General features: G+C 35.5%; 1 protein-coding gene across 17 annotated transcripts in view; it reads left to right on the forward strand.

The window, feature by feature from the left end:
* The window catches only part of NRXN1 (neurexin 1), a 1,264,827-nt gene that overhangs the window by 564,464 nt on the left and 687,582 nt on the right, over window positions 1-12,781 (forward strand). For all 17 annotated transcript variants that reach the window (XM_056118460.1, XM_056118477.1, XM_056118503.1 and 14 more), the window contains one exon: window positions 12,031-12,153. In XM_056118460.1, coding sequence (XP_055974435.1) covers window positions 12,031-12,153 — 123 coding nt within the window. The remainder of the gene's footprint in view (window positions 1-12,030; window positions 12,154-12,781) is intronic.

Raw genomic sequence — 12,781 nt, forward strand, 5'->3', positions numbered from 1 at the left:
TCAAATTAAGAGAATACAGTATATTGGCTAAAGTTTTATTTTTGCTATTATGAAAGATAGTTGTCTTCTAAGTGTCTACCACATTTTCAGCAATGGGTGTTTTCTTTCTTTAAAGCACCTATTGTGTGTCAGAGAGTTAGTACAGCAGGTACTTGCCCTGCACAAGGCTGACCCCACTTTGATTCCTGGCATCCGGTATGTGTCCCTACGCACCCAAGGAGTGATCCCTGAATGCAGAGCCAGGAATAAATCCTGAGCACCATTCAGTGTATCACAAACTTAAAACAGAGCAACACATTGTAACCACTGAACAAATTATCATTTACCCAAGTCACTCAAAGGTAAAAACTAAATTAGACAACCCTTGCTGTTAACAAGGGTACTTTGCATTTACCCTATTAATTGCAAGTCGTGTGGTTAGAATTTTGATTATTTAAAAGAAACTATATTATTTTGTGATTTGAGCTGGTTCTTTTTGTAATCAAAATTCCCATTAAGGATTAAATCTAATTTAGGGAGTTAATCACTAAGTTTAAAAAATAAAAATAAAGTTAAAAATTATTGAAGAGGGGCTGGAGCGATAACACAGTGGGTAGGGCGTTTGCCTTGCACGCAGCCAACATGGCCGACACAGGTTCGATTCCCAGCATCCCATATGGTCCCCCGAGCACCGCCAGGAGCAATTCCTGAGTGCATGAGCCAGGAGTAACCCCTGAGCATCGCCGGGTGTGACCCAAAAAGAAAAAAAAATTATTGCAGAATTTCTGTTAAAACAACCTGTAAATCTTAGTATGCTTTAATATTAATGATGATCTAAAATACCACATTAAACCATTCATTTTATGAGTATAGGCAAATACAGATCACATGATAGAAACTGTTCAACTATTTTTCAACTCTTTATTTTACTCAAAAATGCCCCCTGAACTAGAACTTTATACCTTGTCAGTTTCCCACCTGCTGGAGAAACAGCTATGACTTCATTCCTCCTGAAGTTACAAGAATTTACTATGTGGTGTAGTAAATCATTGTTGTCACAAATTTAGCTCAGTTGGTAGCAGACACATAATTTAAAATATTTTATACACGTTTCCCCAATTTTTAAAGCTACTCAATTTAATAAAAATAAGTTCATAAAATAGACAGTAAATAAATCATCTATATCTATTATTTTTAGTTATCAATTATAAAATTGGCCAAGAACTACAATAACAAAATTGTTTTCTAAAGTACTTCTTTTAGGATAACTTTCTGAATGTTTAAGCACCTGCTGTAAATGGTGGGTTATTTTTAATTTCTTCTGTTTGTTCATGTACTCTTCACAATGGTGATTTTTTCTCCATATTAGCAATTATAAGTGAATAAGATATTTCAATAAAATGTTCACCAATAACTGTTGTTGTCATAGAATTATTTTTAAGTTATACTATCATATGTTTTTGAAATCTTCACCTAACTCCTTGCACCTCACTTTTTATAAAAGAATCCTCATAAGACCTACAACAGTTATGCTATAAATGTGGCAACTGAAAGCAATCCATTACTTAGGGTAATAGGCTCTACATTAATTCAAATATTTGCATGTAAGTGCACAATAGTGTTGCAGAAGACTGAACTTCCCGCTAATTTTTACTAACAAAATAGTCAGAATTATAGTGTCTTTTAAAGAAACCTTCCTTCATAACTGGAAGTGATATTCATTATTTGGAAACTAGAGGAAACAGGAAATATGCAAAATAGCCTGGTGTGTCAGCACATATGTTAAATGTCCTTCTGACAATTTATAGACACTATGTAACTTTGTAACTATGTATACTTTGCAATTTATAGACACTATGTAACACACTGTACAATGTGTTTCTTTAAAACAGGGTCATCGTATACAGTTTTTGTACAGCATGTTCTTTTGCTTTTTGCAACACACGTATTATGCCCAGAATGAGACCATAACATGTAGTATTTTCAAATATAAGTTAATATTATTAGATTTTTCTAAAAGATACATAAAGCAAGTCCAGATCACTAAGGCAGTTGAAGAAGGTAAAATGGGGAAGGAAACATATATGCAAAGGTCGTTTCTATGCTTATTCATGGATGAGATCAAAGCAGTTAAATAAAAACAGATGGAAGCAATTGGTGAGAGTGAGCACAGTCTTCTTAAATAACCCATAGTGTGTTAACAAGGCACATACAGATGTGTTGGTAAAAGTTGACATGATTTACTGTAGCCTATCAAATAAATGCCTAGCTAATATAATTTCACCACTGTAAGGTCCTGCAGGAATCAAGCAGAGACATAACTACTTCTAACGGTTTGTTTAAAAGCTCCAGGAAACTTACAAACATTTCTTGCAATAAACCAAGTTTCTTTAACATTAATTTCAATTGATACAATCATAGTATAGCTCTGTGAGCATTTTTAAAATCATTTCCTGGAGGGATTTGTCATAGAAAACTTGTATACCCAGACAGTTTTTAACCAGGGAGTAATCATTTATTTTTCCAATTACTAAAAATATCCAGTAAGATAAAATCATAGCATTAACTAGTGATGAAAAGTTAGCATGATAAACTACTGATGATAAGAGAATATAATTCAGTTAGCAGCATCTGTAAATGCAATTTTAAAACTAAAAATAAATAAAAATTTAGTGATAACATTGCTTGGAAAAAGTTATATTGACATTATAATTTTTGCATGATGCATAAATGAATTTTTATAAAGCATCTATTCCTAGACTTAAAAATCTAATGCAGCAGTTCAACAAGTGTAAAGAGAAAATATTTATTATCATAGTCTTCAGGATTATTTGTTTTGAAAAAACAGATCATAACATTTAGAAAAATATTGAAAAAATAGATTTTCTATCATTATGATGACTTCCCAGTGGAAAGGGCCAAATAAACCTAAAGAAATTAGAAATATATATATATAGTAGGCAACAAATCATAGAGAAAAATATATAAATGTATGCCTCTCAGAGAGCCTGGCAAGCTACCAAGAGTCTCCTGCCCACACGGGCAAAGCTGCAAGCTCCCCATGGCGTATTCGATATGCCAAATACAGTAACAACAACAGGTCTCATTCCCCTGACCCTGAAAGATCCTCCAATTCTTGAGAAAAAATGAGTAAGAAGAGTCTGCTAAAATCTCAGGACTGGGAGGAATAAAGACATTACTGGCACCCGCTAGAGTAATTCGATGATCGATGGGCACAGTGACATATATAAACAATAATATACTTGTTTTTTAATGTTTGTACAAGAATACCTTTAAAATCTTCAACAGCTAAATTTTGTAAATTCATTCTTGCAGTTAATGGTACTCAATGCACTTACACAAAAAAATGATATAGACAATAAAATGCAAATAAAACCCATTGTTGCTTTAGGAAGGCAAATATATGCATTCTCCTCGACATCCTCAGGGAGAAGGGAATTCTGGGTCTGGAAGTGGAACAGGCACTGCTTGACTTGTGTACAGCCAATAGGTGTTTGATCGTGGGCACCAAATATGGTCCCCTGATCCCAACATGGGTGATCCCTGAGCAAAGAGCGAGGAGTAATCCCTGAGCACAGCTGGAAGTGACACAGAAAACACACACACACACACACACACACACACACACACACACACACAAGAATTCTAAAACTATTAGACTGGCGCCTTTATAAGAGTGATTTAATTAAACAATCATTTTATATGTGATTATAATCTATGACTTTGTTAACAAAAATGTCAAATTCAATAGCTACAGTTTTCCAAATTCTCAGCACCTGCTCCTTTTTTCTTTCCTTTCCTTTTTTAAAATTCAGATCTTGTGTCATTTTATAGCAATTGTATAAGCTATATTTAGAGTATCAATATAAATCAATATTCTTTTCATGTTACACCAAGGCTGAATATATTTTCCGTTAACATGCTTACTTAAAATCACATTAACTATTTAATACTTATTTGAAACCCACAGGCTAGCCTTTCATGTGATAAGCTTTTCTTGGAAATGACCTCCTTTCTTTCAAATAAAGTCACAGTCCAAAATTGTCCTTTTTTTGTATTAGGTTTATTTTATTATGCTTCTTAAACTTGCCAGACAAGGTAGATTAGATTTAAAAAGAAGAATTTTTTTAGAAAAACCATTTAGACATCTATTTATATAATTTGTGTTCATTTTTACTGTGTTATAAATATGATTGTATTCTTAAAAGGTAAATTATATATGTCTTTCACAATGAAAATTCACATTGGAGATTTTTATCCTGGTCTGTCATAAATGGGTACAATCAACGTCTTTGTAGGTTAAACGTTTCCTTGTGTATTTAAGCCTTGTTTATTCATTTATCAAGAGCTGGATACAACAGATATACATTTACATAATTTTTATTTTGAAGATATTAAAGTAGGGTTGGATGAGTTAGAAAACTTGCAGAAGAACTTCTGTGGGGTATTTCTAGTTGCCCTCCAAGGTCATATCCTATTCCAGACAAAATCTATGTTTCCATGCAATTAAATACTCATTAAACCTTGAAGCTCTCAATTCATAAGTCGATTATTTTCTTTGAATTTGTAAGTCACTATTTTCTTTTCTTGGGTCATTTGCTTCTCCTAGACTCTGAAATATCATTACATTTATTTTCAAGGAAACAGAGTAAAAAATGTTATCCAAGTAATTAACCAGATAACTTTGGTTATGCAAGTTCTCCAACGGTGTGACTTTGCAGATTCCATGCTGCCAAACATGAAAACAAAGGGATGAAGCTTTCTATTCACTGCTCTTTGTCAATGTGGGCAGTAAAGCTTAATTGGATTATATTTTGCTATTTCTTTTTATTACGTTACCAGGAGAGATACTGATGCCTGGAAATGACTTAGCAGTGGGCCACTTGTCTTGCATATGTTGTGCCTAGATCTGATTTCTGGCTCTCCTGGAGAGAGAGGAGATGGGAAAGAAGAGAGAGACAGAGACAGATATAGATGGTATCTACTATTAAAAAAATCCAAAGGAAATCTAAGCAAATAGATTTATTTATCAAAATGTAGTGAACGAACCTCTATTATGCACAAGGCATTAAAATATAGGGTATTTTCTCAAAATTTTTAGAAACTTCTCTTTGAGGGGAAGACAAACATAATAAGCCTAATGATTGAAGTTATTGTTATCACTACCATAAATGGGGAATTACCATACTCTGGACATTTTAAGTGACAAAGGTGCACTAAATTCCATTTAGATTCTGACATATATTAGTTTGTTTTACAGTTAGGAGCGTTGAGGTACAGAGATTGTAGATAATTTGTATGAGACCACAGAGCAAGTAACTTGTTGAGTTTACTGGACTAGAATAAAAGCCCACACTCAGAGTTTAAAGCAATGCACTTGATAAGAAACACTCAATTCAGGAAAGAGGGGAGATTTATGTAATAGTATAATCAAAAGAAATCCAGAAGAGCTATCCCATCATTCCTTCAATATTTTTTCTCTTGTTAGTGTTCATTTTTTAAAACAAATCATCTCCAAGCTCAATTTCTAGCTTTCTATTATTTATTTAAAGTGCTTCTTAATTGGGATAGTGTTTTCTAACATTTTTCATCTACAGGGACTTGGTCCTTCAAAATCTATATGTCTCATTCTACAGAGAAGGAAGTCTTTATAAAGATACTGTGAATCATTTTCAAAGGTGTATCCTGAGGAGAGCTTGGAGGGAGAGAGGGAGAGGCACTGCTAGGCATGTAGTTCAGCTTGGAGGTTGTTAGGATGACTGATCCCTCAGCAAGCCGGGGTCATGATTGGCACAGGGTCCAGCCTGCATGACAGCCGCAGACAGTTCCTCTCAATTCCCAGAGGCACTGTCATTAAGTGCAGACAGTTTGGAGAAGGTGACCTAGCTGTGCCTCTTGTATGGACGAATGTATATTCTGCCTCCAGACTTGTTAGCATATCCCTGAATAGAGCGATGACTAAAACAGACATTAAAAATAAATAAGCCCCACACTGTGTTCCTGGTTTGCACTGGCAGTTACCGCATGCCCTGTGCTTCGAAGGCTCTGGGCTTGAACGAACGCTGTGCACTCACTGCCCTGCAGTTCTTCATTTTGAAGAAGGGCCCACTTTTTCATTTTGCACAGGCTTACAAATGACTCGATCTGTCTTCCAATAAAGTTGGCCCATTATCAAAGAACATTCTGGAAGGTCATTTACATGTGTCTAATTGTGATCTGTAACTGCATTTCTGCGCTTACCCATGTGAGAAAGAAAATACAAAATAATTTTATTCCAAGCCCATATCTAGAAATAGAAAAAGATAAAATAGAGACACTTAAAGAGAGAAATTTAAATTTAAAGAGCATTCATTTTAAAGAGGAGCACTTTTTTTAAGGGAGAAATCAACTTATTTTTAAGGTTATTGTTTTTAAATCAAAATGATGACAAATCTGGATAGCGGACTGAAGATTTTTCTAATTGCAGGGTGAGCAGTACATCCTCTTATTACTTCCAGGTAAGAACAGCTGCTGACAGCTACCATGACTCAGCATCAGGTCATTGTAGCTCTTGGCTCTGTTTCTAAGTCTTTCCTCTCTTCCAATTATTTTCACAACAGCAAGACTGGTCTCCTGCTTCCCATAGGGCCTCACCTCCACCAAAGGCCATAGTCTTAGAATGAGTTGCCAAAAAGAATTTGTTAGAAACCTGAGAGCAGATATTAGATAACTTTGATGCAGATATCAATCTAATTTCACACATACATACACACACACACACACACACACACACACACAGACAGAGCTATCAAGCTCCACATACACACAGAGCTATCAAGCTCTTTAATCAAGGCAGTTTCCATTGTGCAGAACAGAAACAATGAGAATTGTAGAAACGTAGAACTTTGCAGTTAGCTCACGTGGTTTACTCTTTTGGTGTCGCTTTTTTCATTTAATTTGTGTTTCACTGGTAAGAAAGCCAGAGCAAGAATAGTCAGAGTTCATCAAACATAATGAAGATGATGCTGGTTTTAATGACAATCCAAAACCCAGGTATTCTGCTTTCTAAGTATTTTTTAAGAGCACAGTGGGTAGGGCGTTTGCCTTGCACGCAGCCAACATGGCCGACCCGAGTTCGATTCCTCTGCCCCTCTCGGAGAGCCCGGCAAGCTACCGAGAGTATTTGATATGCCAGACACAGTAACAACAAAGTCTCCAATGGAGACGTTACTGGGCCCGCTCGAGCAAATCGATGATCAACGGGAGGGCCTTTACTTTACTTACTTACTTCCATTATTTATTTCTTAAAACCTCCAAGTATCAGTTTGTTAGATGAGACAAGTGATCTATTTATATGTACCTTTCTGGGTCCTAGAAAGTTCAACTCACACACCCATTTTAATCAAGTTACGTGGTAATAAAACCACACTCATTTGTTTTACAAATAGTCTATACCCGTTTTTTCTTAATTATAATAACAGGATTTAGTATTTGCATTTGTTTTACATCCCGCAAAACCAAAGCATTTGCTCTCTTGTCCTTGACATAAATGTTACTTTGAAGACCTGAGAGATAGTACAGTGGGTAAGACGCTTGCCTGGCACACTGCTGACCCAGGTTCCATCCCCAGCATTACCTGTGGTTCTCAGAAGGGGTCTCAGAGCACAGAGCAGGATTAAGCCCTGAGCACCATAGGGTGGCCCCTAATCAAATACAAACCAAACAATAAAAGTACTTTGACCCCTGATCTGCTGAGCAGAAGTTCCCAAATTTATATGGCCAATTGGCCCCTCATTCAGCATTCAGATAGAAGTTTACCTTCTCTAAGAGAACAAATAGAAGTCCCCCCCCCCCACGCTGGACACACATGGTGGACCCATCCTATTCCCCTTCCTTAAGATTCCCATGGCACTCCTAGGGTCATACTTTATTAGAATATAAGCTACATGAAAATTTAGCTCGGGCACTGATCTCAAAGCCACAGCCTTTTAAACTAAGGGAACAGAACACAGTTTCCACATAACCCCAAATTAGTGTAAGTAGTTAAATAGAATTTTAAAATACATAGTATATCAATCATTTGGTCTTAAGATTTTATAGTTTTGGGATGCTATTATGCTGTAGCTTCTAATTTAATTACTGGTTCTATAGTCAGTTAATGATAAAAACTTCAATGGTCATATTAAATATGGAATGAGACCAATTTATATGCATAAAGCAACAGTAATATTTTTCCAAAGTATTATATATCAATTATAGATTCTTTAGAATGTACTTTCACCTGATTTTATTTTAGCTTTAACTGTTGTTGATATGATGCTCCTGTTTCGAATATCGTGGAGAAAGAAAAGGGTCATTTCTAGAAGGCAGATTTGTATCTTTCTTCTCTGTCAATCATCTATTAATTTTATGTGATTCTTTCCTTATTGAAACACCAATCAGAATCCTCACACTCAATAAATAACTTGATTATCCAAACTATTAAACCACTCAAATGGCTGTTTAGAGTTATAAAATAGAGAATACTTAAAGTTGACATTAAATACAATGAAGAAAGATTCCAGAACCAATTTGAACTATACTCAAAGAAAGAGTACCTAGTGCACTTGGTTCACTTACAAAACTAGCATCTTTAAAATATAGCACTAGTGGGTGGTGGCTAACTCAGTAGTACCTAATGAGCTTCATCACTATGACTTGTACATCTAAGTGTATTGAAAATCAAAATCTAAGTATGGTTCTGATTTGGAACTGTAAGTATTGTTCCTTTCTCTGCTTTTTCTCCACATTATAAAAAAAGAACATATAGTTAACATTTGCATTCCAGGCTTTTTACTTCAAAAAAAATGTGAGGTTCTTAAGTGTCACATATATGTATTTTCATATTTGTGGTAAATGCTTTTCAAACAAGCTGTATATATGTATGTTTTCATATGGAGAGAACCTAAATATAGTTGGTTCTAAAAATATTTACTACAAAAATGAAAATTTGAAATGCACTTAAATTTAAAATTCACTTGCAAAGAACCCTGAAATCGGTATAAAAATTCTTTGTTAATCTAATGTGTTTTTCTGATAGAGTCTATGCATGCTTTTTATCAAGCATTCTCATTTTACATATTAAGAAAATATGAGGAGCTAGGATTGAATGACATACTCAAGGTGACATTGATGAAAGACCTTGGCACAAAATTTCTCTACCATTTCCCTTCCATAGTGAAAATACAGACCCCAAATAATTAGCAAACTTGACCAAAACAGCTACCATTTGTAAGTGGTAGCTGTTTAAATAAATCCTTGTTAAGTAAAAGTTTTTGTAGAAGTATGAGACGTCAAAGAAGGACTTGTGTGACCTTCTTATACTTTCCTGTCTCTTCTGCCTGTGACACTACTTGGGGCACCTTGCTTCAAATTTTGTTTCTCTCTGTATTGTTCATCTTTTTAGTGACAAGATACTGAGGATGCCAGAAATCAAACATGGGAACATCATGAAAGCACAAGAAACCTAAACTCTGCTGAGAAAAATGGAAATATTTATTGTGTCTATATTTTATTAGTAAATTTTATGTAGCAAAATTAAGAAACTCAGGAATCCCACCAACTAGAAAACAGCTTCATTAAGGCTTGTAGTATATTCCATTGTACTGAACTGACTTTTTAAAAAAATTAATGAATTACCATGATATAGTTATCGACTTACAAACTTTTGTGATTACATTTCAGTAGTATAATGACCAAGTACCCATCCCTCCGTCAGTGCCTATTCTCCACCACCAATGCTCCCAGCATCCCTCCCAACACCCCCACCCCATTCCCCCCACACCCGGCCTCTTGAACTGACATTCTGAGGCTATAAATTCTTGCTTTGCTAACGGTTTTTTGAACTTAGAATATTAAGTGCATTTTTACAAACCTTGCCTACTAAAATCAATCTCTTTTCATATTTAATAATGCAAGAAAGGAGCTTAAATTCGGCCCACAGATATTTTTATGTACCAAAGGTTTGTTTTTTAATTGGATTTGAAGCCTGTTGTTATGGAAATAGTTGTTTTATAGATTAAACATAACAACTTTAGAGCAAGATCAAGTCCAGAAAGGGGTATTATGATGATATCATCCTCATGCTTCTCTTTCTTGATAAAACACTTTGAAAAGAAGACGATGGTAGAGAAGCCGCTTCAAAAGCACCCATTCCTGAGAGAGGGAATTATGGCCCCTATAAAAAAATGATATATTTCTTTTGAAAGATCAGAACTAAAACTGACCCTTGTTGCCAGTGGGATATTACATTGGTGCAGTTATTAAACATTTTTTCCTTCACTGTTGGAACTAGAGAGTCCCTTTGATCTTGGAACTTGCTTTCAACATTAGATCTCAAAGTTTTTTTTTTTTTTCAGTTGCTAAACAGGTACCCGCATGTTACTTGGTCATCCATGTCTCAAACGGTTCTACCTGGAAGAGCTTTTTTTGTGTGTATCCAGAAGCATAGCTTAATTTCTCTAAAGAAATAGATCATTTCTAATATTGCTGAGAGTTCTATTTAGAGATGTGCAGTTGTTCATTGTGCAAGATTTAGTTTATGTCACCAGCTGATTTTAAGCCCCATAGAAATTTCAACCAAGAAAGATACCACTGTTTTCATCTGTAGCATCCTAAGAGAGAAAACGGGGGCTGGGAATATATTCAGTGGTAGGAAGAGAAATCAGGAATTGGCTAGATGGAACACTTACTAAAATACCTCTTCTCTTTTTTTGCCCATTTTATAAGTCCCCAAATTATTCTTGGATCTCAGTTGGCTTTTGTTTAGGGTTTGACTGAAGAAATTGTGAATTGCAACCTGATTCTAAAATCAGTTGAAATCTATGGAACTCACAGAGGTGAATGCGTTTTATTACTTTCACTTGTTGACATGTTACAGTATTTTTTAAAGGGGGCAGCCTGGCACGAAAGAATATATCTATAAATGTTGGGGTTTGGGGTCAGCGAGTTGGTACAGTAGGTATGTCACTTCCATGTCCCAATCAACATCCAGCAGTGCATCTGGTCCTTAGAACCCCATCAAAATGATTCAGCACCACTGCCTGTAGCCTCCAGACTGAAAAGAACAAAGCAACTTCATTTTTTTCTTAGATAATGTCAGGCAAATGAATTTTTTAAATTTTAAAAATAGGGTTTTATGAAAAGCATCTTTATTGCTTTGATTTTAAATGTAAGAAGGGCACTGTTAAACACTTGTTATTTCAAAAACTTCCACTAGACTGCTTTTGTAAATGCAGTATTTTTGTCAAGTTTTGTAAACATGAATTCCATTTGCATAGGTATATGCAGAATTACTGAGCTAACTTTCCCAGTTACACTTCTCCTCTGTCTTTTGTCCTTGGCAGAGATTACACACATTATTTTAGGTTTCCTCTGGATTCCACGTCCCAAGTCTTTAGGAGAAAAGTGTACCTAAGAAATATGAAGAACATCAGAAGTACCTGATTTAGGACTGAAATATAGTGAAAGTTAGGAACCTGCCCTGACCAAACTACATTCATGAGTCTTTGGAACCAGTTTGCACTCACTGAAAATACCTCATAACAAATGGCCAGGTCTCACCCAGCTCAGGCTTGATTTAAATGCTGACCACTTGCTAGCAAGTTGGTGAATAACTAGGAAAATCAGAGAATTCGTTTTGTAAAGGTGTGTGTTAGTTTGGGAGACTTTCTAGCGGCCCTTGGCTGTGCCTATTTATGACACCAGGTTCATTATGTATTAGATCAAAATTCAATGGTAAAGATTTTTCTTCAACTCTCATACCTGAATGTTTGTTAACTTGTCATTTTCCTTGCTTGCTATGACTCTAATGGGCTTGAAAATTGATCCAGCCAAATATCTCTTTATCTCCCTCCTTCTCTCTCTTCTCTCTCTCTATTTCTCTCTCTTTCCTCTCTCCCTCTCCTACTTCCTTGCTTTTCCCCTTTCTTTGTCTTTTCCTCTCATCTCTGTGAGGTTCATTTGCTCAACTCATTCTGAGCATCCATAATGACTGTTTGGCATATCCTACAGGCAAAGGTCCCGAGACCCTTTTTGCCGGCTATAACCTCAATGATAACGAATGGCACACAGTGCGTGTGGTTCGTCGAGGAAAAAGTTTAAAGTTAACGGTGGATGACCAACAGGCCATGACAGGTAACCCCTTTTTTAGTCTCTTTCCTATGCTGAACCTTGAGACGTATCCATGTTGCTAGTGACTTTGAAAATCATGTTTCTCCTTTGAAATCGTTACCTACAGTCCATTTCTTATGACTCCTTATATTGTAAAATGTCTATTCAATAAACACCATGTTAAGTTTCTTCCTTTCAGATGCAACAATGGTATACCACATACTCCCAGCTTAGTAATTTATAAAGTTAAGACACATAGTGTATGCTTTTCATAACTATTGATGCTTTATATAACTTTTGACATAATTGTTTATGTGCCCATTTTGATTCAATTTCTATGCTTATTATATGTTTTTTGGTGATGAAATGTAGCAAATTATACTTTTCTAATTCCAAAGTAAGCATATAGATATGTTGACCTTCTGTGATAAACTCCTTTTCATCATAATTCTAGCAGATCATTCTTGGCGGTTTGTCTCTATTGGTTCATCTTTGATCTGAAGGATACCAAGTTCAGTTCCTGATTTGTAGATTCCTACCAGAGCTGAATCTTAGAAAGTTCACCCCAGAGACACTGAGAAAGTGGATGAAAGGGCAATTGATACACCTTGATTCTCTCTGCTGAGAATAACTCAAAGCATCCAACCCGATG

Source organism: Sorex fumeus, unplaced genomic scaffold (genome assembly GCF_029834395.1).
Source record: "Sorex fumeus unplaced genomic scaffold, SorFum_2.1 ptg000003l, whole genome shotgun sequence".
Lineage (NCBI taxonomy): Eukaryota > Metazoa > Chordata > Mammalia > Eulipotyphla > Soricidae > Sorex > Sorex fumeus.